At 45.2% G+C, this 17,021-nt stretch overlaps 1 protein-coding gene across 1 annotated transcript in view; it reads right to left on the bottom strand.

Moving 5' to 3' along the window:
- The window catches only part of LOC147124614 (ceramide transfer protein), a 157,542-nt gene that overhangs the window by 32,448 nt on the left and 108,073 nt on the right, over positions 1 to 17,021 (bottom strand). The window contains exons 8-12 of the mRNA XM_085982436.1: positions 13,953 to 13,963; positions 8,894 to 8,986; positions 2,115 to 2,198; positions 1,841 to 1,933; positions 411 to 485 (exon numbers count right to left, since the gene is read on the bottom strand). Coding sequence (XP_085838562.1) covers positions 411 to 485; positions 1,841 to 1,933; positions 2,115 to 2,198; positions 8,894 to 8,986; positions 13,953 to 13,963 — 356 coding nt within the window. The remainder of the gene's footprint in view (positions 1 to 410; positions 486 to 1,840; positions 1,934 to 2,114; positions 2,199 to 8,893; positions 8,987 to 13,952; positions 13,964 to 17,021) is intronic.

Here is a 17,021-nt window from a genome sequence, read left to right as displayed (position 1 = left end):
ATATGTAACTACAGCAGTGATGCTTGGATTAACCTATTCCATGGGATAGAAATCTTAACAGCATACAATTTTATTACACATGGTTACATTCTATAAACAGCTGATCTTCAATTTTTTTCAACAGTTTTGATATTCAATTGTATAAAATTTGATATGAAGAAATTCTACACATTTCTTTACTGCAGTTTTTAAAAAACGAAGTTCACGACAACACAGCAATTTTAAAATACTTCAGCAATTAAAAAATATTGCAGCAAAAATCTGCCCTACAGCTGATACACTGACTTTAGCTCAGGGAATAAGTTATGTTCAACAAACATCACCACTATAAAGAGAGTAGATGCAAACCCAGGTGAAGTAGTCAAGAGAAGTGAGCTGCAGAGAAGGACCACACTGAGTTCGTACAGTACCTGGGTGCTGAATCTGTGATCATCTGAGGCACTGACTAGATCAATGGAAGACATGGAGGAAGAGCGACTAAAGGGCTACCACAGAGACAGACAAAGAAAAACCCAGTTCAGAACAAAGGCACAACAAGGCATTCAAACATTAACCTTCACCACAAAAAAAGTGTATTAAAGAGCCAATAAGCTTTAAAGAAATGAGCACAGCCGCAATGATATCATGCAGCTACATACTGTACTCCACTGCATGGAACCCTAAAGAAAAGGCAATTCTACAAAAATAGCCACAATCAGGTGCAAGTTTATGATGCATTTGCTTTGAAGTACATATCACAACTAGAGCCTAGATTTTAAAAAAGATTGTGACGTACATAAAAAGATACTATGGTTTATAAGCCATTAAGGCACAAATATAATGCTTATACATCCCAAACTTTTGTCCCAGATACTTCTGATATTGGAATAAAATACTAGTTTTAGTAATCTGGTGAAATCCACAAAATTCTTCTGCAAAGTTTTCTTTTAAATAAACAATCCTATTTTTAGAATTTAAATTTATTACTGATAATACTCCAAATAAATGCAGTGAAAATGACAAGATATCGTGTAATGTTCCTTTGCATACAAATAAAACAGTTTGTCAAATGTAAAAATAAACTTGATTTAAAATATTGCAGTGGTCCCAAACTGGCTTTATATGCTACCAATTCTTTTCCAGCTCCAAAACGCAAATTCAAATGGATTTCACTATTTATCAAACTGGTTCATGGAAGCAGATTACAAAAAAAAACTAAGATTTCACTGCCTACAGTGAAAACAACCACAGTAAATTCCTGATGGCATTTTGAACAATAGAAGGTACTTGAGAAAAAGAAAAGCTGCAATAAGTTTAAAAAGCCCTTATTTTTACACATTCATTGAACAAACAAAATAGTCAATGATTCGCATGAAAGACCAATTCATACATCATGTACCGAGACCATTGAATTTTGGATCTCATCATCACCCGTGAAACGGGTGTTTCAGGCTTTACCATCACATCCTGTTTATTCTATGGACACTGAATTTCAAAGTTCCTCTTTTCCCCCTTCCCATGTTGATACTTCACACCAGAGGGGGAATCTTGTTACATGTGTGAAAGTATCAACTAACCAACACTACCACAAGCAGTGCTTCAGTGACATCACAGGATGAATCGGCAACCAACTGGAGTGCAGATCCTCGCATTGCATTCTCCATAGGAACTGCCGATTTGAGCCTTCTACAACAAAAAGTTTACAACAATTAAATCTTTTTTTTTTTTACATCGACATTTATTTTATAAAATAAAATCACATCGTAGTGGTGTTAGGAGGATTTTGATAGCAAAATACACTCAGTAATGCCACTACTAAAGCAATATCCTATGCACCAATAAAAAGATCAGGTCACCATACCTGTTTGGCAAATCTGTGGGTACCAACTGCCGAGAAGGAATCACCAAAAGGCACAGCAGCTGACCAATGAATTCTTGACTTCTCTGTGTGAGACTAAAAATTAAAATGATTACAGCACTCAATTACAAAAGAACAGTACAACTGATTACTCCATATGACTGATTGTTAAATCAAAAAGAGCACTTCCAAAAAGGTTTACTGATTGCAGTAGGTTGACTGGATTTAATAAAACATTAATTTAACAATTTACTTTGAACTGCAAGGAAGAAAATACCTGTTCAATTTTATCTTGTCTGTCAAGAGCCGCTTCAACAGCATCAAAGAATTCCTCCTCATTTATCAAACTATTTGGACCTTCCTAATAAAATAAGCATTCCAACAAAAGAAAATGAGCTCCAAAAGGACCTGTAATTGTATAGCACCTCATCACATCTCAGAGATGCTTCAAAGCACTTCACATACAATGAATTGCTTTAAAATACAGTGTATAATAGTATAATATAGTATAATAGTGTGACTAATATGGGGAAAAAGTGGCAACTTTTTTTTTTTTATACACACTAAGATCCCACAAACAGCAAAACAATCAAAAAGTTAATCCATTTTAGTAATGCTGGTCGAGAGCGGTCAAGACTTTGGGAGAATTCTTCTTCTCTAAACTGCACCATGGGATCTTTAATGGTCACCTGTACCACCAGAACAGGCAAACACATACCTCAATGTTAATGCTTTACCCAAAGAACATTATGAAAATGCAACATTCCCTCAGTTCTACACAGTCAGCCAGGATTTATACATTGTATCACCGTGCTGTTATCAGTTCACACTTCCAGCAACTTTGTGGGCAAAAATTTTAGAGCTAAGGGTGCAGGAACAAGTCTAACAGGGCACGCCGTGAGATGCCCTGTGTTGTGTATGTACTTTGCAGAAGGAACTATATTCTGCAGCCCCTGTATACTGCAGTACCAGTCGTGACCACCCCTGTATATAAGCCTGTGTAGTAACATTTGCATAGTAGTTCCAGGTTGCCTCCATTCAGTAAAGACCTGTTATAACCAACTCCTGCAGTCCGTGTCTCAATTATACACGGACATAATACTGGCGACGAGCAGATACGAACTTACCTACAGTCTGCACCACCTCATGGGGATCCATCCCTGAAGCGAAGTTCAGAGGTCGAGGCCAGAAGGAAGAAAGAAACAGAAGAAACGGGCGTCGACCGTGGACATCCGCCTCTGAGTCAGCGGAGTTGAAGATTTGCAGGAGAGGCTGTCGAGAGCCGGGCTTGGTTATCCTATCGATGGTGCTTCAGCTAATCGGGCTGGTGGCAGGTAGTACACTGATCCTTCCTGGGCTGCGGCGGTCTAGAGCTCGAGCGGGTGGCTTTGCAACGGGGCCGAGCAGCGTTGTCGGGAAGAGAGAGGGAGAGGGAGAGGGAGAGGGGAGCACACAGGGCGCAGCCAGTGCTACGAAGCCGGGCAGCGTAGAGACCAGAGAAGAGGAAGGCAAGAGTCCCGCAGGGTTGTTCCGACGACGGGGAAATAATAAAAATTAAACGCGCAGAAAGCCGCGAGGAGCTGCAGTTTGCCACGGGAACCGCGGAGAGCGGCGTTAGCAGCAGCGCGGGGGGAAGTGCGCGAAGACCATAGGGCGTCGCCATCAAGGCATAAAACGCCAGCAACAGCGCCATCTTAATCCAGCGGGGAAGGCGGCAAAGCGCGGGAGGCGCCATTTTAGATTTCCAAGATGCCGAAGACTGGCAATATCACTGCCTTCGATAATGCAATAGAAGACTGGACCATGTATGTGGAAAGAGTCGAGGTATATTGCGAGGCAAACGAAGTAGTGGAGGAGAAAAAGGCATCGGTACTGCTAAACCTAATGGGCGCAAGAACGTATGGCCTATTGCGGGACTGGATTACTCCAGCCAAACCGAAGGCGAAGAGTTTTAACGAAATTGTTGCTATCCTACAGGAACACCTAAATCCTACACCGCTGCTGATAGCAGAAAGATTTAAATTCCACAGGAGAAATCAGCATAAAGATGAGAGCAATGCTGGTTACCTTACGGAACTACGCAAGCTATCAAAGCACTGCCAGTTCGGAGCAGGACTGGCAGATACCTTACGGGACAAATTTGTCTGTGGACTCCTGAGTGCAGGAACCCAGAAGAGGTTACTCTCAGAGAAAGAGCTGACGCTAGATAAGGCTTTCAGCGCGGCAGTATCGTACGAAGCAGCAGCAAGGGGAGCTGCGGAAATACAGCAAACACCACAGGAATACGGCACCCACGAAATGACACGGGGATTTGCAAAATGTTATCGCTGCGGCAGAACAACCCATGACCAGAAGGACTGCTGGTCCAAGGACAAAATATGCAGGCAATGCGGAAAGATGGGACACATTGCACGAGTTTGCAGGTCTGGGAAGAAGACCGACGACAACAAAAAGGCTACTAAGGAACCGTACAGGAAAGTACAAAAGATGACGGACAGTAGTTCCGAAGACCAGATGAGCGATAGTGAATCCGGGAACAAGAGACTAAGCTGTCTCAAACTTCACAACGTAATCGCAAAAGAGGATCACCGAACCATTTGGGTTACCCTCACGATAGCAGGGTCCCAAGTCAAAATGGACTTGGATACAGGATCAGCTCTAACCATCATGAATCAACGAGACTACGAGCGGCTATTCTCACACATACCCTTGAAAGAGACATCCATTGTCTTGAAGACGTATACGGGGCAAAAAGTATACCCCAGAGGAAAAATAAGGGTGCCTGTCGAATACAACGGCAAGGAAAGACAGAAATTGTATCTGTACATACTGCAAGATGGTGGACCACCGTTATTGGGACGTGAATGGATCAGAAAGATAAGTTTAGACTGGCACTCCATTCAGGCACTGACGGTGGCTGGTAAAAAGGATGACGACGTCACTCCTGGACGATTGTCAACAATCTTAGCTAACGCCAAAGAGGTATTTCAACAAGAACTGGGAACTCAAAGGCGTAACCGCCTCAATAAAAATAGAAGAGAATGCAATTCCCAAGTTTTTCAAAGCAAGACCGGTACCATATGCAATTCGCCCAGCCGTCGAGGCAGAGCTGGAGAATCTGGAGAATGCAGGCGTGTTATCTAAGGTAGACTGGAGCGAGTGGGCGACACCCATCGTTCCTGTCATGAAGAAAACGTTAAACAATAAGTCTGAGGAGCCAAGGAAGGTTCGCATCCGTGGGGACTTCAAGGTGACGGTGAACCCAGTCCTTCACACAGTGCAATATCCTCTTCCAAGGATAGAAGATATCTTCGCCTCACTATCTGGAGGGAAGCGTTTTACAAAAATTGACCTAGCACAAGCATATTTGCAGATGGAGGTTGAAGAATCCTCTAGGAAGTATCTCATGATAAACACTCACAAAGGTCTTTACCAGTATAATCGACTGGTATTGAGTAGCATCAGCTCCGGCGATATGGCAAAGAGCGATGGAACAAGTCCTGCAAGGGATTCCGGGGACTCAGTGTTACTTGGACGACATCCTAGTGACAGGTGAAGATGACAGTGAACACCTTGCCAACCTAGAGCAGGTGCTCACTAGACTACATGAACATGGGCTACGGGCCAATCGCCCCAAGTGCGAGTTTTTTTAAGAAGCAGATATCGTATTGTGGCCACGTGATTGATGAAGAGGGGTTACATAAGTCCCCTGACAAAATTGAAACGGTAGTTAAGGCTCCAACGCCGGAAAATGTATCGCAACTGAGGTCATTCCTCGGATTGGTGAATTACTACCATAAGTTTTTGCCGAATTTGTCCACAGTTCTGCACCCACTGAACGCCCTACTACAAACGGGAGTAGCATGGAAATGGAGCGATTAATGTAAGCGGGCCTTTCTGAAGAGTAAGGACCTAATCACTTCAAGAGAAGTATTGGCTCACTACAACCCATCACTACCGATAAGACTGGCGTATGATGCGTCTCCCTACGGCATTGGGGCGGTACCGTCACATAAATTCCTTGATGGTTCAGAGGCCGATAGCTCTTGCGTCACGCTGGTTAACTTCAGCCGAGCGTAACTACGCCCAGATTGACAGAGGCCCTCAGCCTGGTGTGTGGGGGGGGGGGGTGAAGAAGTTCTATCACTACCTGCACGGTCAGTAATTTACTCTGCTAACTGATCATCAACCCCTTGTCTCCATTTTCAACCCTCAGAAGGGCGTACCGATAATGACAGCACAACGGCTACAGAGGTGGTCCCTTTTCCTAGGGGCACACCAATATGACATCGAGTACAAAGGAACTAAACAGCATGGGAATGCTGATGGATTGTCGCACCTACTGTTGCCGACGGTGGAAGAAGAACTTGCAGTGGATATATTCCACTCGACCATAGTCGAATGTCTCCCTGTGACGAATGCAAACATAGAAAAGGAAACACGAAATGACCCGACGCTCTCCTGGGTCTATGATTTAACGGTGAAGGGATGGCCAGCACATGACGAACCACTGCTGCCAGCATTCTCGCCGAGATGAGAACAGCTGTCAGTGTGCAGAGGAACCTTGATGTGTGGATCCAGAGTAGTAATTCCACCCAAATTGAAGGATAGAGTGCTCAATGAGCTTCATGAGGGTCATCTGGGAGGGGTAAAAAAGAACTTAGCCAGAGCGTTTGTGTGGTGGCCGGGAATCGATAGAGAAATCGAAGAGATGACCAAGAGCTGTACAGGATGCCAGAAGGTCCAAAACACACCACCACAATCCCTCTACGGGAGTGGCCCTCATCTCCATGGCAAAGGGTGCACATTGATTTTGCTGGTCCATTTATGGACTCGATGTTTTTAATTGCGGTGGATGCACATTCAAAGTGGCCAGAGGTAATAAAAATGTCCTCAACCACCACAGAAGAAACTATCACAGTCTTACGAACCATATTCGCCAGGAATGGGCTGCCTGAACAGATTTGCTCTGACAATGGACCACAGTTTGTGTCTGAAGAGTTCCGGAGGTTCTTAAAGAACAATGGTGTTAAGCATTACACATCCGCCCCATATCATCCAGCCACTAATGGATTGGCCGAGAGGTTCGTTCAAACATTCAAGAAGGCTATCAAGGCAATGTGTAATGAAGATATACCCCTACAGCACAAGGTGGATAACTTCTTGTTTGCCTACTGGAATGCGACACATGCGGTTACCAACCAAACTCCAGCCATGATGTTCTTTAATCGAAGACTACGATGCCGCTTGGATTTGGTTAAGCCAAACATCAGAAGAGAGGTGGAGAACAGGCAGTTTCAGAATATGAATGAAAGGCCGACCAGGAGTTTTAAGATAGGTCAACCAGTTTTGGCCCAGGACTACTGCAGAGAGAAATGGCAGCCAGGAACGATCTGTACACGGCAAGGACCTCTCATGTATACCGTGGACATTGGAGAGAGCATTGTAAGACGCCATGCTGACCAGATTCTAGAGTCACTGGGAAACGTCAACTCCACACCGCGATCTGATACACCTGGCGATGAAACCGAAGTACCAATTGCATCTATCTCAGAATCGGTGATATTGGAAGCAGACGAACCAAACGACGACATTGATCCCGACTCAACCTTGCCAGAAGAACCTGATACCCCAAAGAGGCGTTATCCAGACAGAATCAGGAAGCCTCCTCAAAGACTGAACTTATAATTGCTTAACTTCAACTAATGTATCTAGCAACTGTAATTGTAAATATATTATTTCATTGTTAATCGAATGTTATGTACTGTTTGGCTAAAAGGGGAGGAATTGTAGTGTATGTACTTTGCAGAAGGAACTATATTCTGCAGCCCCTGTATACTGCAGTACCAGTAGCGACCACCCCTGTATATAAGCCTGTGTAGTAACATTTGCATAGTAGTTCCAGGTTGCCTCCATTCAGTAAAGACCTGTTATAACCAACTCCTGCAGTCCGTGTCTCAATTATACACGGACTTAATACCCTGCTCCAGCAAATTCTGGGCCATTATATTTGATACAGGTCCACAACCCCTTATCCGCAATTCGAAAAGCTCTGAAAACCGGAAGTTTTTCGTGGAGCGTCACTCGCGTGCATGACATGACCCGAGTGGCGCCAAACATGACCTGACGCGGCCGATGCTTGACCCACACAGGTGTGAGGCGTCAGTTGTGTCTCAGCGCTGCTACCAGTCACATGTGCTTCTGCTGCTCTGATATTTTGTGTTATTTTGGTGATTTTGAGTTTAATTTCACTGTGAAAATGTCAAAAAGAGCTGCAGATACCCCTACCGTTCTGAAATCCGAAAAATTCCGAATTCCAAAACACATCTGGCCCGAAGGGTTTCAGATAAGGGATTAATAACCTGTATTAGTATTTTTTTTTTTTTTTTTTTTTTTTTAAATGGCAAATCGAGAAAATCATGGGACTTAGGATAGATAAATCTCCAGGACCTAAAAGTTTCCACCCGAGGATACTAAAAAAAGGTGAGTGAATTGGTCAGTACAAAGCAAACTACTGTCGTCAAGTTCCTTGCTCCCAATTTCTATTTAGTGATCCCTGCTGGGAAGTTTATTACATGAAAATTGGGCGAGAATAAGATCATGCCCCAATTGCCTGCCACTCACTGTTTGCTCTAATGTGAAGAATGGCTAAATTAGGCAAGATACCGGCATGTGACTGAAATCATACCCAGCATGTCACCTAGCATGATTCAGTGTCATCACAAGATGGGAAAGAGATCACAATTTTGCTGCAAAAAACTTTTAAAATACCATTTTTAATGTTCACTGTGCCAAAATATTCAGAACTTCGAAGGCTTCAAATCAATACAGGCCAACAGTCCAAATATTCAAGAGAGTGAAGACATGGGTAAAATCCCAATAATGTAGATCATATATATATGGGGGGGAAAAAGTTTGATAAATCATATGATTTCTCCTCACTCCATATTTTCTTAAGTTTCCCTCCTCTCCAACCTGAAATAACCAGAATTTGAAAACACGCTCAATAAATGATTGAATGATTTGATGTAGAGAAATTGAAATTTGAATCCTTACCTCATAATCAGGTCCACCAAAGTGACATTTTTTCTTAAGTTCTGACATTGCATTCTTGTAAGCATCTTCTACTCTTCGCCTCTTTTCAATCTCCTATACAAGTTCAAAAGATTAAAGATTTGCATATTATTCAATTCCACTCCAAGAGCCCGAGGATGTATAGGGTTGAAAAATCTATTGCAGCCTACAGTGGCCATTTCTTTTCTGTAGAAGTTACATAACTAGTAACTTCAGCATGTAAAATACAATATGCCAGACCTTATGGTCTACAACAGGTAACCACTTAGGGTATCCTTCCCCTCAAGTCTCATCCCAATCCACAGGGTTCCACCTTATTTGCAACTGGAGCAGAAGGTCAATCTCTGTTCATAATCAAGTTTTATATAAGAACATAAGAAATAGGAGTAGGAGTAGGCCATTTGGCCCCTCGAACCTGCTCCGCCATTCAATAAGATCATGGCTGATCTGATCTTGGCCTCAACTCCACTTTCCTGCCCGCTCCCCATAACCCTGGATTCCCGTTTTTCAAAAATCTGTATCTCCGCCTTGAATATATTCACTGACTCCGCCTCCACAGCTCTCTGGGGTAGAGAATTCCAAAGATTCACGACCCTCAGAAAAAATTCCTCCTCATCTCCGTTTTAAATGGGTGACCCCTTATTCTGAGACTATGCTCCCTTGTTCTAGATTCCCCCACAAGGGGAAACATCCTCCCTGCATCTACCCTGTCAAGCCCCCTCAGAATCTTATATGTTTCAATAAGATCACCTCTCATTCTTCTAAACTCCAATGAGTATAGGCCCAACCTGCTCAACCTTTCCTTATAAGACAACCCCTTCAACTCAGGAATCAACCTAGTGAACCTTCTCTGAACTGCCTCCAATGCAAGTATATCCCTTCCTTAAATAAGGAGACCAAAACTATACGCAGTACTCCAGTTGTGGTCTCACCAACCCCCTGTACAGTTGTAGCAAGACTTCCCTACTTTTATACTCCATCCCCCTTGCAATAAAGGCCAATATTCCATTTGCCTTCCTAATTACTTGCTGTACCTGCATACTAAGGGCCCGATTTTGTGGCTTGTGTGGGAAATGGTCAGGTTTCCCTGAATGTGGGGTTCTGACACACAAAAAAAAGTGTCAGCCAGCTCCACGCAATTTTCCCTCAAGTGGCCAATTAATTCCCAGCATGTGGGCAGCCTTGCTAATTGTCCATTTCTAGTCAGAAAGCCCCACAGTATGATGTTATCATTCGTGGTGCGTTCAAGGTCCATAGCAAGCACTGCATCCTCTGAAGGCTTCCAAACGAACCATACAGGATGGCAGAGGAGCCTGCAGCAGCTGAGGCCAGTGCCAGACCCCGAGCTGCCTCCAAATTCGACGAGGCTTCACTGCAGGCATTATTGGATGGGGTTAGGGCCCACAGGGAGGTCCTCTTCCCTAGGTCAGGGAGCAAGAGGCCTCCCACTGAGACCAAGGCTGCATGGATGCAGGTGTCAGCAGATGCCAACTTGTTGGGAGTCACCAGAAGAACCTTGGCATTACATCTCTAACTCCTTCCTTAACTCCCCTGCAGTACTATCCAGAGCCCTGTGGAGGAGGAGAGGCTGTGCAGCCACACTCCTCAGAGGAAGCTCCAACCTCCGAGGGCGCAGCGTCAGCAGAAGTAAGCGCACCCAGCACCAGCGCAGACACTCATACCTCGGGGGGATCTTCGGGACATAGAGTAGTGTTGTCACCTGGTGTTTCACAGCTCACAAGTGAGCCTCAGCAGATTCTGGAGACAGGGACAGCAGTGGAGAGTCCTCGACGGAGGGCGCAGGACTCTGCCAGCTCAGCTGTGCTGCATGTCAACCCTCTGCCTCTGGGTCCATCCGCAAGAGAAGAGGTGATGGATCTCCATGCACAGATGCAGGAGTCTCTGGCAGGTTTTGTCTCCAGGGTCGCTGCGAGTGTGGAGCGAATGGAGGAGTCCATAGCGACCATGAGCAGAGCCTTTGTGGAGTCATTGGTGCATGAACGCATCACCATGGAAAGGTTGGCAACCTCCATGGAGGAGATAACTCGCCAGGGTACGGAAAACATGGCGAGTGCTCGTAAGAGAATGACATCTCTTGAGGAGCGTTAGCCATCTATTGAACAGAGAAACCAGATCTTCATGGAAGTCCTTCGGATTAGGACTGCCAGTGCAGAAACGGGTCCCCATGGCCCCCTAAAGCGCAGCAAGGTGCTCTCAAGCCACTTGCAAGCGCTGGCCCCTTCTGGCCTGTGCAGCTTCAGGTGAGTGAGCAGCAGCCTGGTGCTCCTCATGCTGTTCCTGGTTCTGCTGCTGCCGCCTCTGCTGCTGGAGATCCTCTAATGGCAAGAAGGGAAGGAAAAAAAGGCGCCCCATGCTTCTCGTAGATGCCTCCGCTGAGGAAGCGCTGAGTGAGGGTGCCGAGAGGGGCTTCCCAGGAGATCACATTGGAGAAGTGTGTGAGGCTCCAACCTTCCACAGCTGTGCCTAAGCCTTGAAGAAGTAGCCCCAAGCCTGCAGCAACAAGGTCCTTCAACATACAAGTGCTGGCCCTTTAAATCGCAGCATTTCCGAATGACCTGCAGCTCACAGCAAGCAAGCCGGCAAGCTCCACGCCAGGTTTCATCAGCGGGGTTCCCTGCAGGCGTGTTTGTTGTGGGGAAAGCCCCAAAATCGCAACGGCCCCTGAAAAATCGACTTAAACAAGGTAATAATTGATCATTAGTGTTCAGACGACCAGTCCCGCCAGCGGCAGGCGGGACTGAAGTGGGTCGCGGAGAAATGGCGGTCCGAAAGTCGGACGGGGCGGGGAATCAGGCGGGGGGGGGGGGGTCGCGACCTGCTTTTTCGATGATTTTCGGCCCCCGGCCACCTGAAAAGCCGCCCAACGGCTGGCAGAAAATCGGGGCCTAACTTTTATTGTTTCACGTACGAGGACACCCAGATCCCTCTGTACCGCAGCATTCTGTAGTCTCTCTCCATTTAAATAATATTTCGCTTTTTTATTCTTCCTACCAAAGTGGATAACCTCACATTATACTCCATCTGCCAAATTTTTGCCCACTCACTTAACCTATCTCTATCCCTTTGCAGACTCTGTACTCCTCACAACTTGCTTTCCCATCTATCTTTGTATCGTCAGCAAATTTGGCAACAGTACACTTGGTCCCTTCATCCAAGTCATTAATATAGATTGTAAATAGTTGAGGCCCCAGCACTGATCCCTGTGGCACCCCACTAGTTAGTTTGCCAACCTGAAAATGACCCATTTAATCTGACTCTCTGGTTTTCTATCAGTTAGCCAATCCTCTATCCAGTCTAATATATTACCCCCAACACAGTGAGCTCTTATCTTGTGCAGTAACTTTTATGCGGCACCTTATCAAATGCCTTCTGGAAATCCAAATACACTACATCTACTGGTTCCCCTTTATCCACCCTGCTCATTACATCCTCAAAGAACTCTAGCAAATTTGTCAAACATGATTTCCCTTTCATAAAACCATGTTGACTCTGCTGGATTGTATTATGATTTTCTAAATGTCCTGCTATTACTTCCTTAATAATGGATTCCAGCATTTTCCCAATGACAGATGTTAGGCTAACTGGCCTATAGTTTCCTGCTTTCTGTCTCCCTCCTTTCTTGAATAGGGGCGTTGCATCTGCGGTTTTCCAATAAGCTGGGACCTCTTCAGAATCCAGGGAATTTTGGTAGATTACAACCAATGCGTCCACTATCTCTGCAGCCACTTCTTCGAAAACCCTAGGGTGCGGGCCATCAGGTCCAGGGAACTTGTCAGCCTTTAGTCCCGTTAGTTTGCCTAGTACTTTTTCTCTAGTGATAGTTTTATGTTCCTCCCTCCCTATAGCCCCTTGATTATCAATTATTATTGGAATGCTTTTAGTGTCTTCTGCCGTGAAGACTGATGCAAAATATTTGTTCTACCGTGAAGACTGATGCAAAATATTTGTTCAAAGACTCTGCCATTTCCGTTTCCCATCATTAATTCTCCAGTCTCACCATCTAAGGGATAAGTGTTTACTTTAGCTACACTCTTCCTTTTTATGTACCTGTAGAAGCTCTTCGGTTTTTATATTTTTAGCTAATTTACCCACTCTATCTTCTCCCTCTATTATTTTTTTTTAGTCATCCTTTGCTGGTTTCTAAAAATTTCCCAATCCTCTGACCTACCACTAATCTTTCCAACATTGTATGCCTTTTCCTTCAATTTGATACCATTCTTTACTTCCTTAGCTAGCCACGGATGGTTCATCCTTCTCATACAGTCTCTCTTTCTCACTGGAATAAACCTCTGCTGAGAGTTATGAAATATCTCCTTAAATGTCTGCCACTGCTTATCTACCGTCTTAACCTTTAATCTATTTTCCCAGTCCACTTTAGCCAACTGTCTTCATACCTTTGTAATTGCCTCTATTTTAGGAAACTAGTTTTAGACACAAGTTTCTCACCCTCAAACTGAATTTGAAATTCAAATCATGCTATGATCACTCTTTCCTAGAGGATCCTTTACAATGAGATCATTCATTAATCCTGTCTCATTACCAGCTCTAAAATAGCCTGCTCCCTGGTTGGTTTCAGAACGTATTGTTCTAAGAAACCATCCCGAATACATTCTATGAACTCGTCCTCAAGGCTACCCTTGCCAATTCGATTTGTCCAATCTATATGAAGATTAAAATCGCCCATGATTATTGCAGTACCTTTCTTACAAGCCCCCATTATTTCTTGATTTATACTGTGTCCTACAGTGTAGCTATTGTTAGAGGGTCTATAGACTACACCCACCAGTGACTTCTTTTTCCTATGCTATTTCTTACCTCCACCCAAACTGATTCTATATCTTGATCTTCTGAGCCAATATAATTTCTCACCACTGCACCGATCTCATCCTTCATTAACAGAGCTACCCCACTTCCTTTTCCTAGCCTTCCAAAATGTCAAATACTCCTTTTTTCACAAAAAGGTTACATTCCCTCTCCCTAGGTCTACAAATTAACCTATATCCCTGTATATTTATCCAACCAGTGTCATTGCTGGAGTGCAATCACAGAGTTTTCCTCTTAAGCAAGCACTTCCAGGTCTTCAATTTTATTCCTAAGGATCCTACCATTTATATATATACTAGCTGGAGTACCCGGCTTTGCCGAGGGAACTGAAGAACCCTCTGCCATGTTTATAAAACTGTTGGGATTGAAGAACTCTTGCTAAGCACCCAGGAGGTGGTTCTTTAACTTTGTTTTTTTGTTAATGGGGATCGCCAGTAGCCATATACTGCAGGTTTTACAGTTTTCCTTCTATGTGAATTTGGAGGTAGCAAGCAGAATTATAGTTTAGCAATGTCATCATTGACATTAATGAGAGCGCGCGAGTGAGGGGGAGCGAGGGGGGAAGGAGGGGGAGCGGGGGGGAAGGAGAGAGAGAGAGAGAGAGAGAGAGCGGGGGGGGGGGGAAGGCGAGAGAGAGAGAGAGAGAGAGAGAGAGAGCGGGGGGGGGAAAAGGAGAGAGAGAGCGAGCGGGGGGGGGGGAAAAGGAGAGAGAGAGAGAGAGAGAGAGAGCGGGGGGGGAAAAAGGAGAGAGAGAGAGAGAGAGAGAGAGAGAGAGAGAGAGAGAGAGAGAGAGAGAGAGAGAGCGGGGGGGGAAAAAAGGAGAGAGAGAGGAGAGCGGGGGGGGGGGAAAAGGAGAGAGAGAGGAGAGCGGGGGGGGGAAAAAGGAGAGAGAGAGGAGAGCGGGGGGGGAGAAGAGAGGGGAGAGCGGGGGGGGGGAAGGAGAGAGAGAGGAGAGCGGGGGGGGGAAAAGGAGAGAGAGAGAGGAGAGCGGGGGGGGGAAAAGGAGAGAGAGAGAGAGAGAGAGAGAGAGAGAGAGAGAGAGAGAGAGAGAGAGAGAGAGAGAGAGAGAGAGAGAGAGGAGAGGAGAGCGGGGGGGAAAAGGAGAGAGAGAGGAGAGCGGGGGGGGGGGAAAAAGGGGAGAGAGGGGGAGAGCGGGGGGGGGGAAAAAAGGAGAGAGGAGAGCGGGGGGGGGGAAAAAGGAGAGAGAGAGAGAGAGGAGAGCGGGGGGGGGACGGACCGACCCGACCGACGGACGGAAGGGATTGAGCTAAGGAGAGAAAGAGACCCCAGGGAAGGGGTTGGACTCAGAGCCCGGCCTTGGTGACCCAGAGCCCTCGTGGCGCCTCAGGCCCGACTAGAGTGACCCCAGCTCAGCTCCCACTCCGGCCCGCCGCTGCCTCGATGTCTTTCGGGCTCTCAGGCCGCGCGGGTGTATCTGTCTCTGCGTGTGAATGCTCGCTGTCTCTCGGGCCGTGTGGTTGTCTCTGTCTATGTATCTGTTTGCCCGCTCCCGCACTCACGGCAGGCTGCAGGATTAGGCCCCGCCCACACCCGCCAATAAACGCCCCCCGTGACGCACCGCGCTTCCCCCGTAGGACTGGTCAACCATCACGTCACTCAACGCTAAGGAGCGGATTTTGTCCGTTTTTTGAACTTTTCTGTTTACTGTCCGAGCAATTTTTGTCTGACCAAGAATTAAATACGCCTATGACACTCCCCTAATCATAAGCTTTCTTTTGATATAACATGTGTAGGTACGCTCTATAACGAGCGAGACAGAGCGACCACCAACTGGCAATTGAAAAAGGAAGATACAAGAAATCCTGGCAGCCTAGAGAGAATAGAATATGTGATCAATGTCTGGCCGGCGAGGTTGAGACAGAGATGCATTTCCTCCTAAAATGCGAAAAATTCAACACATCAAGAAACATATTATTTGACAAGCTCAGCCAAACAACCCCAGATTTCAAGGAATTGGATGACCTGTCAAAATTAAGATTAGTCCTGGGAGAAGGAGACAGATCATACCTTGGTGCCAAATATGTAACAACATGTCACAACCTGAGGACTGTTTAAAATTAATACTGAATATACCCACTGATGTACAAAGACTGTTTAAATTAATATTGTTTAAAGTAATATTGTATGTACCCAACGAAGGTCAAAATTGTTTGACACCTACAGAATGTTGGAAAACTGTACTTTTTGTTATGTAAGCTTTGGCAATATGGTTCCCTGTAAACTTTCATGCCAATAAAGCATTTGAATTGAATTGAATTGAATTGAATTGAATGAGAGAGAGAGAGAGAGAGAGAGAGAGACAAAAAGCAGATGTGCAGCAGCATCTACTTCCGCCTTATGGATCAAGGACTAATTAATAGAAAGAACTGTAACCAAATAGTATTAACTTTTATAGACAACTGAAGTGATCTTTTTTTCCCACACTTAAGACACGACAAACACGTACCACTCTTTAACCTATCATAGTAAAAGATCAAACTTAACATGAAATCCTTATATATTTCGACTTGGAACATCCAAGGTCTACGCTCTTCGGTGCTAGACGTGAAGAGTAGGACCCCAGAGTTCATAGATGAAACTAAAGATCTAGATATTATCATTTTACAGGAAACTTGGTATAAAGGAAAAGGACACACTGGCTGTCCCCAAGGGTACACTGAGCTGGTGGTCCCCTCCAATAAATTACCAAGTGCAACCCAAGGCAGAGACTCCGGAGGCATACTGATCTGGTTTAAAACAGAACTTAAGAATTACATCAAATTTATAAAAAAGGGCGAAAACCACATGTGGCTCAAACTTGAGAGGGAGATTATCTCAAACACCCAAGATGTTTACATTTGCGCACTTTATATCCCTCCAATTGATTCCCCGTACTTTAAAGAGGACACCTTCTCCAACATGGAGGGGGAAATTATCCAATACCAGGCCCAGGGGAACGTGTTGATCTGTGGGGACCTCAATTCAAGAACGGGCGAAGAACCAGACTTCACCAATAATCAGGGAAACAATTACGTATTCGGGAATAACCACTTTGACATCCCTTCCCTTCCATACAGGCATAACTGCGACAAGCAGTCAAATACCAACGGAAAACAGCTACTACAGCTCTGTCGAAACCTGGGTCTGTACATTGTCAATGGTAGGTTCATAGGAGACCTCCTAGGAAGATCGACCTATTGCTCACCTCTTGGCTGCAGCACAGTAGGCTATATGATTACAGATTTAGACCCATCCTCTTTCAGAG

This window comes from Somniosus microcephalus, chromosome 1 (genome assembly GCF_052327205.1).
Source record: "Somniosus microcephalus isolate GS21.2 chromosome 1, FLI_Smic_1.0, whole genome shotgun sequence".
NCBI classification, from domain to species: domain Eukaryota; kingdom Metazoa; phylum Chordata; class Chondrichthyes; order Squaliformes; family Somniosidae; genus Somniosus; species Somniosus microcephalus.
This window is presented reverse-complemented; position numbering and strand designations above follow the sequence as displayed.